This window comes from Amblyraja radiata, chromosome 27 (genome assembly GCF_010909765.2).
Source record: "Amblyraja radiata isolate CabotCenter1 chromosome 27, sAmbRad1.1.pri, whole genome shotgun sequence".
Taxonomy (NCBI): domain Eukaryota; kingdom Metazoa; phylum Chordata; class Chondrichthyes; order Rajiformes; family Rajidae; genus Amblyraja; species Amblyraja radiata.
This window is the reverse complement of record NC_045982.1, coordinates 5866358-5882911: the sequence shown is the minus strand read 5'-3', so window position 1 is coordinate 5882911 and position 16554 is coordinate 5866358. Positions and strand designations below refer to the sequence as shown.

The 16554-nt window shown below is 48.6% G+C and overlaps 1 protein-coding gene across 1 annotated transcript in view; it reads left to right on the top strand.

Annotated features, from left to right (window-relative positions):
- nkain1 (sodium/potassium transporting ATPase interacting 1) overlaps positions 1-16554 on the top strand; it is a 331689-nt gene that overhangs the window by 225945 nt on the left and 89190 nt on the right. Inside the window, exon 3 of the mRNA XM_033044991.1 lies at positions 10768-10905. Coding sequence (XP_032900882.1) covers positions 10768-10905 — 138 coding nt within the window. The remainder of the gene's footprint in view (positions 1-10767; positions 10906-16554) is intronic.

Sequence of the window (16554 nt, the reverse complement as noted above, 5' to 3'; positions counted from 1 at the left end):
AACAAGGGGTCACAGTTTATGGATAAGGGGGAAGTCTTTTAGGACCGAGATGAGAAAAAATAAATTCACACAGAGAGTGGTGAATCTGTGGAATTCTCTGCCACAGAAGGTAGTTGAGGCCAGTTCATTGGCTATATTTAAGAGGGAGTTAGATGTGACCCTTGTGGCTAAAGGGATCAGGGGGTATGGAGAGAAGGCAGGGATGGGATACTGAGTTGGATGATCAGCCATGATCATATTGAATGGCGGTGCAGGCTCGAAGGACCGAATGGCCTCCTCCTGCACCTATTTTGTATGTTTCTATGTGTCTTAGCATTTGAAGCCTGTCAGTGAAAAGACTAATGCACTGGTGAAATGGCCATTCGGCCCGTAACACCCATTCTAATTAAGGGCGGTGCGATGGAGCAGCGGTGGTGTTGCTGCCTTACAGCGCCAGGGACAAGGGTTCCATCCTGATTGCGGACGCTGCCTGTTCAGAGTAAACCCGCGTGGTCTCAGGAAGAGCGTACAAACTCCCTCCAGACAGCACCTGTAGTCAGGATCGAACCCGGGTCTCTGGCACTGTAAAACCCCTGTCCCACGGTACGAGTTCATTCCAAGAGCTCTCCCGAGTTTGCCCTGATTCGAACTCGGTGATTTACGGTAATGGCCACTCGTCGGTACTCGGGGCTCTCGTGGACATTTTTCATCATGTTGAAAAATCTTCACGAGTCTTCCCCGTGCTTACCTGCCGTTAGCGAGTCTTCCCGAGTACCTGCCGTTAGTGCTAAGAGACGTCCCCGAGCTCCGACGTACCCGCTACGTTCATTCTCCGTGCTTACCACGAGTTTGATTTTTTTTAAACTCGGGAGAGCTCTTGGAATGAACTCGCACCGTGGGACAGGGCTTTAAGGCAGCAGCTCTACCACTGCGCTACTGTGCGTTTTACATTGCACGGGTTTAGTGTTGTTGCAAAGTGAAAATACCCTGGATGTTTAAGAAGGAACTGCAGATGCTGGAAAAATCGAATGTAGATAAATATGCTGGAGAAACTCAGCGGGTGAGGCAGCATCTATAGATTCCTTCGCTCCATAGATGCTGCCTCACCCGCTGAGTTTCTCCAGCATTTTTATCTACCCTGGATGTTCATTGCCGCAGGCAGGATGTCCAGCCATTGATCGGTACTTGGAATATTTGGACCTCACTACAGGTAGACGCTTGGTGCTGAGAATTCCACTTCTGGCTGGACAACTCCAGTCCAGCAGCTTTCATCTCATGCAGGGCCCCATAATCTGAGGAAGGATGTGCTGGTGCTGCTGGAGAGGGGCCAGAGGAGGTTTTGACGAGAATGATCCCAGGAATGATTGGATTAACCAGTATGGTGAGCGTTTGACAGCACTGGGCCTGCACTCGCTGGAGTTTAGGAGAATGAGTGGGTACCTCATTGAATCTTACCGAATAGTGAAAGGCCTGGATAGAGTGGATGTGGAGAGGATGTTTCCACTAGCGGGATAGTCTAGGACCAGAGGCCACAACCTGGGAATAAAAGTACGTACCTTCATAAAGGAGATGGGGAGGAATTTCTTCAGTCAGAGGGTGGTGAATCTGTGGAATTCTTTGCCACGGACGGCTGTGGAGGCCAAGTCAGTGGATATGTTTAAGGTGGAGATTGACAGTTTCTGGTGTCCGGGGTTATGAGGAGAAGGCAGGAGAATGGGGTTGAGAGGGAAAGATGGGTTAGCCATGATTGAATGGTCGACATGATGAGCTCAATGGCCTAAAGGGCCTATCCCACTTAGGCGACTGTCGGCGACTAGGCTGCCGCCACACGGTTGCCGGGGTGTCGCCTGTGTGGTCGTGAGTCGTCTTCTCAGTCGCCCAAAGAGTCGTAGCGTTTTTCTGGTCGCCGCTGGATTTTGAAATGTTCAAAACTTTTCAGCAACAGTCGGCGACCGTGGGCTTGTTGTAGCTTGTCTTCTCCTGACGTAGGTGCTGTCGTAGGTTGTTGCCAGGTGACGTAGGTTGTCGCCGGTGCTGTCTTCGGCGAATTCCATTGTCGTAGTCACCGGCAGTCGCCAAGTGGGACAGGCCCTTAATTCTGCTCCTAGAACTTAGAAACATATAACGTCCCAGCCCTACACTGGTCCTTCAATATGATCCTCTTCACCGTGCTGCTTTCCATGCTGATTAGAAGACAAAATCTTCACCACCATCTTCGATAAGGCTTGACTGCAGTCTTTCCACCCAACCTCCAATATTATCATTTGTTTTAGTATAGTTTAGAGATACAGCACGGAAAAAGGCCCTTCGGCCCACTGAGTCCGTGCCGACCAGCGATCCCCGCACATTAACACTACCCAACACACACTGGGCACCATTTTTACATTCATACCAAGCCTATTAAATTACTAACCTGTACGCCTTTGGAGTGTGGGAGGAAATGGGACTTCCCGGAGAAAACCCATGCAGGTCACGGGGAGAACGTACAAACTCCATACAGACAGCACCCGTAGTTCGCAGGAGCAGCTCCAGGACATCGAGCGTACGGGCCGATCAGATTTTGGATTTGAATTGTGGCGCCAAAAATGGCAGCGCCTGCGTGTGTAGTAAATGCAAACGGGATCTCACTCTGCTTATTGAAGCCCCTGTCCCACTTTCCAGAGTTACTCACGAATTCCCCTTGATTCAAACTCGGAGAATTACGGTAATAGCCAGCCGTAGGTACTCGGGGCTATTTCTTTTATCGTGGACATTTTTCAACATGTTGAAAAAATGTCCCGACTTGCCTGATGCCCCGAGTACCTACGGCTGGCATTACGAACCGCTGCGAGTTACCTACGGACTCCTACGGCCTCCTAAGGACTCACTGCGGACATTCTCCGAGTTTGAAGCAAGGGGAAAACTCGGGGGAATTCGTGAGTAGCTCGGGAAAGTGGGACAGGGGCTTTAGGAAGGAACTGCAGATGCTGGTTTACACAGAAGATGGACACAAAAGTGCTGGAGGAACTCAACGGGACAGGAAGCATCTCTGGAGAGAAGGAATGGGTGACATTTCGGATCGAGACCCTTCTTCTGACTGAGAGTCAGGGAAAAGGGAGACGAGATATGGAAGGGTTAAGGTGTGAAAACGACAGATCAAATCAGACGATGATAAAGGAATGTGTACATTTGATTATTGTGGAAGAAAGTGTGTAGCATATCTTATTCTTTCATATTCGCTCTTCTGTGAGAGTAGTCCGTGCCTGGCTGTATGTTATCAAAGGGTTTAGAATAAGGATAAATAATTGTGTTGGTCTCCTTTCAGATAAGTAGCATGTTGTGTATTGTGCGGGTCGATATACAGTGTAACTGTAACCTTTTAATACACTACACAAGCTATAGCTTCCGTTCATGATCAATACAGAATTGTTTTCATTGGCGACAGACGTTTCTCTCTGGGAAGTTGCGGAGACGTTGATGGCTGGAGGTTTGATGTGCAGGACATTGCGTGTGTCTTAATGCTTTGATCGATGAGATGGACCCAGGGTTCCGAATGTTTGAATTTCATGCTAATGATAAATTGACCTGGCTAATTGTCCATTCCACGGGCGTATCGCAATGAAAACAAGTCAGTCAGGATATTGAGTGTCGACGTTGGAGTAACTCAGCGGGTCAGGCAGCATCTCTGGAGAAAAGGAATAGGTGACGTTTCTGGTCGAGACCCTTCTTCAGACTTCACCAGGGGTTGGGGAAGGACCCTTCATCAAGAGTAGAGAGATTGTACAGGGTGATAGTAAACCCGTCTCTAAGAAGAACGAGCAAACCCTGACTCTCAGCCTGTAGCTTAGTTTAGACTAGTTCAGAGATACAGCGCGGAAAGAGGACCCTCGGCCCATCGGGCCCGCACTGACCAGCGATCCCCGCATATTAACACTATCCTACACACACTAGGGACATTTTTTACATTTACCAAGCCAATTAACCTACAAACCTGTACGTCTTTGGAGTGTGGGAGGAAACCGAAGATCTCGGAGAAAACCCACACGGTCACAGGGAGAACGTACAAACTCCGTACAGACAGCGCCCGTAGTAGGGATCGAACCTGGGTCGATGGGTGCTGCAAGCGCTGTGAGGCAGCAACTCTACCGCTGTGGCACTGAGCCGCCCTACAGGACTCTGTAGAAGGGTCTCGACCCGAATGGTCACCTATTCCTTTTCTCCAGAGATGCTGCGTGACCCGCTGAATTACTCCAGCATTTTGTGTCTATCTTCGGTGTAAGCCAGCATCTGCAGTTCCTTCCTACACATAGAAGTTGGAATGTTATGTTACGGATGTACGAGACATTGGTGAGGCCACGTCTGGAGTATTGCGTACGGTTTTGGTCACCTTGTTATGTTGCCAAGCTGGATAAGGTGCAGCAAAGATTTTTGAGGATGTTGCCAAGACTCGAGGGACTGAGCTACAGGGAGATGTTGAGCAGGCTAGGGGTTTATTCCTTGGAACGCAGGAGGATGCATGGTGAACTTCTGGAAGTGTGCAAGATCATGAGAGGAATAGATAGGATAAATGCGCAGAGTATTCCACCGTGCCCCAAGCACTCAATTGTTTAGATTGGTAAGGCAACTGACTGATTGGAGAGTACCATTTGATATGGAGACAAATTGAAGATACAGGTGCACAACCTTTTATCCGGAGTTCCGGAAACCGAAAAGCTCCGAAAACTGGACATTTTTTCCAGGATGTCGTCTGCGCACCAAAGCTCGCGTTTGGCACCAAACTTGACCCGAAACGACGCACGGTCAACCCAGGTCTATACTACTGTAGCGGCTGCCTCCTCCGGGGAGACAATTAAACATCTGTAAATCATTGCTTAAATGTTAGTCAGTTAGTTTGGAGGGCTTTTATGTGAAGGGGGGGGGGGGGTGAAGGGGGAAACGTTAATTCTTAGTCCCCTACCTGGTCGGAGAGGCGGGGAGCGGGCAATGCCTTACCGGGTCGCCGTGCAGTAAGCTCCGGAGCGCTGTGGCCACCGACTCCCAACATTGCGGAGCTGGGGCTGCGGACGTCCGGCCGCGGGCGGCGCCGGTTGTAGCTCCGACCCCGGCGAACTCTACCCCTGGCTGCGCGGCGCTCCAAATCCAGCGCGGCCCGCGGCCGGACGCCCGCAGCCCCCAGCTCCGCGATGTTGTGTGTCGGCGGCCACAGCGCTCCGGAGCTTACCGCACGGCGAACCGGTACGGCATTGCCCGCTCCCCGCTGGTATCCCAGCGCTGCGACGCCGCCGACTCCCAACATCGCGGAGCTGTGGCTGCGGGCGCCCGGCCGCGGGCGGCGCTGGATTTGAAGCGCCGCGCAGCCAGGGGTAGAGTTGCCGGGGTCAGAGCTCCAACCGGCGCCGCCCGCGGCCGGACGCCCGCAGCCCCAGCTCCGCGATGTTGGGAGTCGGTGGCCACAGCGCTCCGGAGCTTACTGCACGGCGACCCGGTAAGGCATAGCCCGCTCCCTGCCTCTCCGACCAGGTAGGGGACTAAGAATTAAAGTTTCCCCCTTCACCCCCCCCCCACCACATAAAATCCCTCCAAACTAACTGACTAACATTTAAGCAATGATTTACAATGATTCTCCGGGGAGGAGGCAGCCGCTCCAGACTTTTCAAGCCGCCCGCGCTACCTACCTAATCTACGCTAAAAATCTTCCATTCAGAAATCCAAAAAATTCGGAAATCCAAGAAGTGTCTGGTCCCAAGGCTTTCGGATAAAAGGTTGTGCACCTGTAGAATCCTAAGTCCCGTTAACGAAAGGCTCGAGGACGGCGACCACGGGAGAACAATGAAGGGAAGAGATTGAACTTTTTTTTTCGCCTTCCATCACAGTGAGGAATGTGGAGGAGTCACTGTGGTGGATGTTTATGTTAAAATGTATTTTGAGTGTCTGGTTGCTTTTTAATGGTATGACTGTAGGGCAAATCAAATTTAAAACATACTTGGCTAATAAAGTAGGATTATGATTATGATAAACATCATAACATTTTAGAAATTAAAGGCTTGTCACATATAGACTTGAGGTTAGAACTTACAATAATGAGACCATAAGACATGGCAGCAGAATTAGTCCATTCAGCCCATCCAGTCTACCCCGCCAGTCAATCATGGCTGATCTAATGTTCAAGAACTATTGAGTGGTGATGTTGCCCTTGTGGCTAAAGGGATGTGGCTCGATGTGGCCCTTGTGGCTAAAGGGATCAGGGGGTATGGAGAGAAGGCAGGTATGGGATACTGAGTTGGATGATCAGCCATAATCATATTGAATGGCGGTGCAGGCTCGAAGGGCCGAATGGCCTACTCCTGCACCTATGTTTCTATGTTTTCTATGATGTTATGGAACTTTAATCACCAAATGCTAACTGAGCAATATTAGAACAGAGGGAAGGCAAGGGAAGGCAAACTCCTATACCCTGTATGTCTTGAAGCAAACCAGAAAGAGAGACATTGCTGATTCAAGTGGAGGAATGTAGGAAGCAAATTGGGCCACGTACCAGTAACACTTGGTTAAGATCTTTGTCCACGTACCAGTAACACTTGGTTAAGATTGGACATGATAGTGGAGGAGGCCCAGAACCGAAAGATCAGTATGGGAATGGGAAGGGGAGTTAAAATGTTTGGCAACCGGGAGGTCGCATAGGAGTAGAATTAGGCCATTCGGCCCATCGAGTCTACTCCGCCATTCAATCATGGCTGATCTCTGCCGCCTAATCCCACTTTCGTGCATCCTCCCATTGACTCCCGTCCTGATCAAGAATTTGTCTATCTCTGCCTTAAAAATATCCACTGACTTGGCCTCCACAGCCCTCTGCAGCAACGAGTTCCACAAATTAACTATCCTCTGACTAAAGAAGTTCTTCCTCGTCTCCTTTCTAAAAGAGCGCCCTTTAATTCTGAGGCCGTGACCTCTGGTCCTTGACTCTCCCACCAGTGGAAACATCCTTTTCACATCCACTCTATCAAAGCCTTTCATTGTTCAGTCAGTTTCAATGAGGTCCCCCCTCAACCTTCTAAACTCCAGCGAGTAGAGGCCCAGTGCTGTATGTGGCCGGGGCTGTATATCTGACAACACTGTGGGCTCCTAAAGTAGATGAGGTTGGAGGGGGTGCAGGTAAACCTCTGCCTCACCTGAAAGACCTGTCGGGGTCCCTGGATTGAGTCGAGGGAGGAGGAGGTATAGGGAGGGACAGGTGCTGCATCTCCTGCAGGAAAGTCCCTGTGGAGGGGGTGAGAAGGGACAAGTCAACCCATCCATGATACCCGTGCCACTGGCTGCCACCATTACGCTGCTGAACCACAAAACCTAATTGATCCAATCTATCTTTGATCCCATTCCTTGTTAAGAGCTAAACCTGAGCCAACAGATTGATGTCTGTTTCAAAAGTCTTTGAATGATGCTGCTGGCACACCGTGTGGTTTCCTTATCCTCATTTATGGCCACATTATTGATGCCGCTCATTAGCTCAAAGCCGTGAATGACATGCCTCCCTTGATCTTATCACTCGGGGGAAAATATAGGGTGAACCGGCTTGCAAGGCGTCTCTGTAAGTGTTGTATTACAGACACACGGGCTCCTTTGTTAGAACATTTATAGTGGTTTTTTGCCTTTTTTAAAAAAAAAATCACTTGATGGGAAATGTCTGTCGATGGCACGATCAGCATTTATTGCCCATCCCGAATGGCAGCACTTGAGAAGGTGTTGAGACGCCATCTTCTTCAACTGCAGCCGAGAACGAAGGGGGGGGTCCCCTGGCTGGGGGGCCGGCGAGAACGAAGGGGGGGGGGGCGGGGGGGGGGGGGGGGCACAGTGTACAGATACATGATAAAGTGTCTCCTTTTTCAAGCTGTTGCGAATGTTTGGTGACAGAGCCACCATTTGTGCTCATCCTTCATTGGCCCAAGTACTGAAGAGAAAGTTAAGTGGGTTCATCTGGAGCGATAAAAGACAGTCAGACTGAGTAAGAATTTTTACAGCAGTCCCTTACCTTGATGGTCACCATTGCTGCAACAAGTGGCTTCACGTCAAGTCAAGTTTTATTCATCACTCAACAGGACAAGCAGCATCTCTGGAGAGAAGAAATGGGTGACGTTTTGGGTCGAGACCCTTCTTCAGACTAGAGAAGGTCTTCTCCAGAGATGCTGCCTGTCCCGCTGAGTTACTCCAGCATTTTGTGTCTATCTTCGGTTTTGTTCTGAAATATTTCTTGTAATATCTCTGTTTGATCTTGTGCAGTTCAATGCAATCAGTAAATTCATTACCCAACCTAAGCCTTCCTTACCTTAATCCTGAACGAAGGAGAAACAAACATGCTTTGTATCTATTATTTTTGGAGGATAAATAATAAATGCTACGTGATGTTATGTTGGTAATTTTATTTTAACGAGGCTGCCACTTTATTGATTCAATACAGATTTATTGCTGATGAGGCCAAACAGCTGGGAGGAGATGTGTAGGAAGGAACTGCAGATGCTGGTTTAAACCGAAGATAGACGCAAACGCTGGAGTAACTCAGCGGGACAGGCAGCATCTCTTGAGAGAAGGAATGGGTGACGTTTCGGGTCTGAAGAAGGGTCACGACCCAAAACGTCACCCGTTCCTTCTCTCCAGAGACGCTGCCTGTCCCACTGAGTTACTCCAGCTTTTTGTGTCTATCTTCAGCTGGGAGGATATGTTGCTCAGAGGTGTGGTTTAGTACATTTTAGAGATTCAGCCCCGAAACAGGCCATTCGGCCCGCCGAGCCCACACCGACCAGCGATCATCCTGTACACGAACTATCCTACACACTCGAGAAAATTTACAATTCTTACCTAAGCCAATTAACGTGCAAACCTGGAGTGTGGGAGGGAACCGGAGCACCTGGAGAAAACCCACGTGGTCCCGGGGGAAAAAACGTGCAAACACCATGCAAATAGACCTCGTAGTCAGGATCGAACCCGGCTATAAGGCAGCAACTGTACAGCAGCGCCACATTGCAGCTCTTGAAATGCAGGCGAGGTAAAGCAGGACCTGAAAGGCTCGATGAGTTGCCTTTAACCAAACGAGGTGCGTTATACTGTGTTGAGTTTCCCAAGGCTCATTTCGAAGTAGGGGAGCAGAATTTGTGATCATTAATTATGCCTCTTCCCTGTACCGGGGTTAAGCGGCTGTGACTCAGAAGGTCTGAGCTGCAACAAACAGGAACGGCGAATAGATCTTTGTCCGTTCAGAAACGAACGCTTAAGCTCTGCCGGTAATGAGGACAGGTTGCGCTTACAAGCACTTGCGCTCCCAAAGTGGATTTGTTCATTCATGTGGGGTTTCGCGTATGAGTATCCTGCAGTAGCTGCTGTGTGGAATGAAGCTGTGTCTGGCCCTCTGCTTAAAGTTTTGCCCTCGGCTGCAGGAGGAAGCTAATGGGGTCTGGAGCTAAACCTGCCAGGCTCAAGCTGAGAGGGCGTCCCAGAGTGCAGGGCCTTCCCTCAACCGTGTAACGTGGCTTTCGATAATACCTGCCGGAGGAGGGACTCCTGCGGATTGCCGGAGAGCTCACTGGGACACAAAGCCGGTACTTTGGCTACAGAATGATGAAACGCTCGGATAGTCACCTCAGCTGTCCCAACAGTGGTGTGGATGAGAGGAATAGGTTCATAAGTGATAGGAGCTGAATTAGACCATTCGGCCCATCAAGTCCACTCCACCATTCTATCCTGGCTAATAGACAATAGACAATAGGTGCAGGAGTAGGCCATTCGGCCCTTCGAGCCAGCACCTCCATTCAATGTGATCATGGCTGATCATCCCCAATCAGTACCCCGTTCCTGCCTTCTCCCCATATCCCCTGACTCCGCTATTTTTAAGAGCCCTATCTACCTCTCTCTTGAAAGCATCCAGAGAACCTGCCTCCACCGCCCTCTGAGGCAGAGAATTCCACAGACTCACAGCTCTCTGTGAGAAAAAGTGTCTCCTCGTCTCCGCTCTAAATGGCTTACCCCTTATTCTTAAACCGTGGCCCCTGGTTCTGGACTCCCCCCAACATCGGGAACATGTTGCTAATCTATCTTTACCGCTCGACCCCATTCACCTGCCTTTGCCCCAGAGCCCCTGATATACTTAAGATAGACACAAAATGCTGGAGTAACTCAGCGGGACAGGCAGCATCTCTGGAGAGAAGGGATGGGTGATGTTTCTCCAGACTGGGCCCGTGATATGCTTACTGATCAAATATTGTAGAAGAAGGCGGCGTTCCTAAGTGGTTGAAAGTACAGGAGCAGAGAATTTACTTTTTAGTTTAGTTTAAAGATACAGTGCGGAACCAGACCCTTCCACCCACCGAAACAGAGCGTCGACCAGCGGTCCCCGCACACTAACACACATGCTGTACGTCTTTGGAGTGTGGGAGGAAACCGGAGCACCCGGAGAAAACCCACGCGGACACGAGGACAACGTACAAACTCCGTACAGACAGCACCCGTAGTCAGGATCGAGCCCGGGTCTCGATCCCGGTTTCCTCCCACACTCCACAGATGTACAGGTTTGTAGGTTAATTTGCTTGGTATTGTAAATTTGTCCCCAATGTGTGTGTGTGTGTGTGTGTGATCGTGTTAGTGCGTGCAGATCACTGGTCGGCGCGGACTCGGTGAGCGAAAGGCCTGTTTCCGCTCCCCGTCCCTAAACTAGACTGTCTAATGTCATGACATTTGGGTGTTGAAGATCACAGCATGCCGTTGCAGTCATGAACAGTGTGATGGAGTTACTTGAGACATCAACGTGTTTTCATTTTCTTTTAGGTAGCGGCTTTGGAGCGACAGATCTTTGACTTCCTCGGCTACCAATGGGTCCCGATACTCGCCAACTTTTTACACATTATGTCAATCATCCTTGGTATCTTTGGAACCATCCAATACAGACCAAAGTACTTGGTGATGGTAAGTTCATCATTTGACTTGTGTTTTGTCTTTAGACTCAATAGAAAATAGACAATAGGTGCAGAAGTAGGCCATTTGGCCCTTCGAGCTAGCACCGCAATTCAATGTGATCTTCTTCTTGCGTATGGCGTGCACAGCCTAGAGTTATCGGACAACTTGTTCTATTTGGTCTTATTTGATTGTGCACGCCGGGTTGATTGCATTGGTCGAAACAGGGCGGACCACGTGAAGGTTGCAATCTCCCACCCCATTCAATGTGATCATGGCTGATCAAACCCAATCAGTACCCCATTCCTGCCTTCTCCCCATATCCCCTGACTCCGCTATTTTTAAGAGCCCTATCTAGCCCTCTCTTGAAAGTATCCAGAGAACCTGCCTCCACCTGAGGCAGAGAATTCCACAGACTCACCACTCTCTGTGAGAAAAAGTGTTTCCTCGTCTCCTTTCTAAATGGCTTACTCCTTATTCTTAAACTGTGGCCCCTGGTTCTGGACTCCCCCAACATCGGGAACATGTTTCCTGCCTCTAGTGTGTCCAAGCCCTTAACAATCTTATATGTTTCAATGAGATGCCCTCTCATCCTTCTAAACTCCAGAGTGTACAAGCCCAGCCGCTCCATACAAAGACTGAAGGTTGCTGCCAATGCAGCTTTATAGGACTATAGAGCACCTCCCCCCCCCCTCCCCCACCCCCTCCCCCCCCCCTATAGGACTTTGGTCAGGCCATATTTGGAGTATTGCGTGCAGTTCTGATCGCCACATTATAGGAAAGATGTGGGGGCTTTGGATGGGGTGCAGGGGAGGCTTGCCAGAATGCTTAAGAAAGAACTGCAGATGCTGGAAAAATCGAAGGTAGACAAAAAATGCTGGAGAAACTCAGCGGGTGAGGCAGCATCTATGGAGAGAAGGAATTGGTGACGTTTCGGGTCGAGACCCTTCTTCAGACCCAGAATGCTGCCTGGATTAGAGGGTTTCAGATACAGGGAGTGGTCAGAGAGACCTGTATTGTTTTCTCTGGAACGTCGGAGGTTGAGGGGAGACTTGATGGAAGTCTAAAATGATGAGAGGCGCAGATAGGGTAGACAGTCAGAAACTTTGTCGATCGCTGCCTTAAAAATATCCACTGTCTTGGCCTCCACAGCCAATGTCCTGCTGTCTTGTGGGCAACTGCTTGCGGTTGCACCAGTGTGTCAGCAGTGCCATCGGCCTGCCCTGGTGATGGTTTCATTCCTCCTGGACTGTGTCACAGGGAGCTTCATTGCTTTTTGGATCTCCCAGGCGACCTTTCCTGTTGTCCTTCATTGCTTTGAAAAGTCATGCATCAGAGAAGAAAGAGCGGGAGTCAGTACAACATTGGTGGTGGCAGGCCGGGAGAGTTGCTGCCTCACAGCGCCAGAGACACGGGTTCGATCCCCGACTACGGGTGCTGTCTGTACGGAGTTTGTACGTTCTCCCTGTGACCCGCATTGGCTCTCTCTCCGGGTGACAATAGACAATAGACAATAGGTGCAGGAGTAGGCCATTCGGCCCTTCGAGCCAGCACCGCCATTCAATGTGATCATGGCTGATCATCCCCAATCAGTACCCCGTTCCTGCTTTCTCCCCATATCCCCTGACTCCGCTATTTTTAAGAGCCCTATCTATCTCTCTCTTGAAAGCATCCAGAGAACTGGCCTCCACCGCCCTCTGAGCCAGAGAATTCCACAGACTCACCACTCTCTGTGAGAAAAAGAAAAGGTGCCGGTTTGTAGGTTAATTGGCTTCTGTAAATTGCAAATTGTCCCTAGTGTGTGTAGGACAGTGCTGGTGTACATAGAAACATAGAAACATAGAAATTAGGTGCAGGAGTAGGCCATTCGGCCCTTCGAGCCTGCACCGCCATTCAATATGATCATGGCTGATCATCCAACTCAGTATCCCGTACCTGCCTTCTCTCCATACCCTCTGATCCCCTTAGCCACAAGGGCCACATCTAACTCCCTCTTAAATATAGCCAATGAACTGGCCTCGACTACCCTCTGTGGCAGGGAGTTCCAGAGATTCACCACTCTCTGTACGGGGTGATCGGCTGGTTGGCGCGGACCAGGTGGGCGGAAGGCCCTAGTTCCCGCTGAAGGGCTATATCGCTAAAGGTCGGAGGACTGTATCTCTAAACTAAACTAAAGGAAACTGACCAACCTAACACTGGAGCCCCGCAACTCCGTGGGTTGGCGGCGCCACGGATACACGCCTCGTAACATTTTCCTCCTGTCATCGCCATAGCAACATTGGCATCCCAGGAGTTGAAGGCCCTTTGTTTTTTTTGCTAATCCAATACAGCAGGCAATCTGGAATAAAAATGCAACGCTATAAAAATGAAGTCGGCTTAACTCAGTCAGTGGTGATGTTCCCGAGCAGAACAGCATGTGCTATCGGTACATCAGACGTGAGGTTGATCACAATAGCAGTGTTAACAGCGGCACCAATCTAGCCATGAACACAATTTGTCCACTGAGAATAAAATGGCCTCAGAATTCTTACAGACTAGCTATTGAAGTAAAATCCCACTCATCTCCTGACTTGTTCAGTCAGCCGGGTCTTTTACGGGAAACTCTGATTCTAGGATTCAAGGATTCAAAATCAGCGATGTAGTGCTGAGGCTCTATAATGCGCTGGTCAGGCTGCATTTGGGCTATTGTGAGCAATTTTGGGCCCCATACTCAAGGAAGGATGTGCTGGCTCTGGAGAGGGTCCAGAGGAGGTTACGAGAATGATCCCAGGAATGAGTGGGTTAACATACGATGAGCGATTGATGGCACTGGGTCTGCACTCGCTGGAGATTAGAAGGATGAGGGGACACCTCATTGAAACTTACCGAATTGTGAAAGTCCTGGATAGAGTGGATGTGGAGAGGATGTTTCCACTAGTGGGAGAGTCTAGGACCGGAGGTCATAGCCTCAAAATAAAAGGATGTATCTTTAGGAAGGAGATGAGGAGGAATTTCTTTAGTCAGAGGGTGGTGAATCTGTGGAATTCATTGCCACAGAACGCTGTGGAGGCCAAGTCAGTGGATATTTTTAAGGCAGAGATAGACACATTCTTGATTAGTACGGGTGTCAGGGGTTATGGGGAGAAGGCAGGAGAATGGGGTTAAGAGGGGAAGATAGATCAGCCATGATTGAACGGCGAAGTTGACTTGACGGACCGAGTGGCCTAACTCTGCTCCTATTACATAAACGTATGATGTCTGAGGTAGACAAAAATGCTGGAGAAACTCAGCGGGTGCAGCAGCATCTATGGAGCGAAGGAGATAGGCAACGTTTCGGGCCGAAACCCTTCTTCAGATTGATGGGGGGTGGGGAGGGGGGGCTGCACCCACTGAGTTTCTCCAGCATTTTTGTGTACCTTCGATTTTCCAGCATCTGCAGTTCCTTCTTTAACGTATGATGTCTAATGGGCTGCAGGCTAGATGCATGGAATGCATGTATTGTCCACTGCATGCATTCACAGTCGCTGCAACCTCTCACCTGGTGCCTGATCCACACGGCCAATGTCATCTGATCCGCTGGGGGTAGAGTGGGACAGAGCACCAGGGACAACTTTACATTTTATACCAAGCCAATTAACCTACAAAGCTCTACGTCTTCGGAGTGTGGGAGGAAAGCGAAGATCTCAGCGAAAACCCACGCAGGTCACGGGGAGAACGTGCAAACTCCGTACAGAAAGCACCCGCCGTCAGGATCGAACCCGGGTCTCTGGCGCTGTAAGGCAGCAATGTTACAAAATTTTGAGATTTTAAAAATCAATTCTGCAATTTATCCCATCAGATAAAGCATAAAAATAAGTTTAATTTGACACCTAATTTACTTTCATATCTCAAGTATTTAAAAAGTTATGGCCATTTTCATACTCGGAAATGAGCATCTTGTTCCCTATTGATTTTCTATGGACATAACAAAAAAGCTGTGATCGTGAACAGTCAAAAGCCCATAACTTTCTTAAAAATTAAGAGAACTGAATGAAATTTTCAGTTATCATAGATTGAAGCATTCTGAAACAAATATAAAATAATCTTACTTGGATGACCTGAAATTAAAGCATATAATTAGTTAGTTACCTAATTGTAGCTAATTATAGACTTCAATTACTAGATCTAAACATCTATCCATTTCTTAATAAATGATTAACATTTTTAAATAGCCTAAATGTCCAAATAATATTCACAAATAATTCGCAATAAAACATGATTTTTAAATCTCATTTACATTAATTTATAGACCAAATGGAAGGAATTCAGTGTTTAATTGCTGTAAATTAAAGTCCATTTAAATCAGCTTTCTAGTGGGTCCCTGTGGAACGCGCTGGTTTAGACCGTTCACATTGCGGTAGTTTTGTGCCTCAAATGCCCAGAAAAATACTGCGCGATATAATGGGCCCAAAATGAGCTATTCGCAATATTAAACTTTGTATAAAGGGATCTTTAGAAGCCCTTTTTAATGTAAAAATATACAGCATACCTTCAATTGCCTGCTTTATGAGACCCTGCGGTTGCTGGTGGTCGCGGGTTTAGAGATTGATTTTTAAACTACTATAACTATTATCCAAGGCCTTTAAAACCAATAATAGCTTTTGCGACGGGGTCTTCCAGCGATTTTCCGTTAATAATTAACTAGGCTGAACATCTTCGATTTGAACAGCCTAGAGAAAATCGCGTTTTAAACCCGCCCCCCTCTAAACGGCGCCAAAATCGCGCACACCCGCAGCGGCAGATTTTCAGCGACGCTTCAGGTAGGCTTTGCAACATACCTACTGTAAGGCAGCAACTCTACCGCCGTGCCTCCCATGTTCAACCTCTCAAATAAAATTCCCCCGTGCTCTGATGACGAATGTACACCGCTGTTCCTTCTCTGTGTCCATGGATTAAACCATTTCTTCAAACGTCTCTTTACTCTGTGCTCCAGAATTCCCACCTGGAAACAATCGGTGATCAGACTATGCTGCGCGGAATAGCTACGCATTCACCTAAGTTGCCAAATGTATAACAAGGCCTCTAATCCTGTTTTGGTAAATGTGTTTGCATGAAGCATGCAAGACATAAAACGCTCAAGAAGTCAGTAAGTAAGGAGGCAGGTTTATTGGCCAAGTATTCACATACAAGGAATTTGCCTTGGTGCTCCGCCCACAAGTAACAACATGACATACAGTGACAGTTACGAATGACTCAGAAAACACTAAACATTAATAATAATAAAACATTAATGATAAAACACCATTGATCAAGCACGTGAACCAACAAAATACCAGATCAAAGGGAGGCTACAGATTTTTGGCTGTTGAGTAGAGCAACTACTCGTGGATAAAAACTGTTGTTTATGTCTGGCTGTGGCAGCTTTGACAGTCCGGAGTCGCCTTCCAGAGGGAAGTGATTCAAAGAGATTGTGGCCAGGGTGAGAGGGGTCAGAGATGATCTTGCCCGCTCGCTTCCTGGCCCTTGCAGTGTACAGTTTATCAATGGAGGGAAGGTTGCAGCCAATAACCTTCTCTGCTGATCGGACGATTCGCTGCAGCCTGCAGGTGAACGCTCCAAACAAGTTCCAAAATGATGCTGCAGTGCATGTGATTTTGAAATGACTTCTATTTTAAGTTTTTTCTATGTAATGACTGACACACG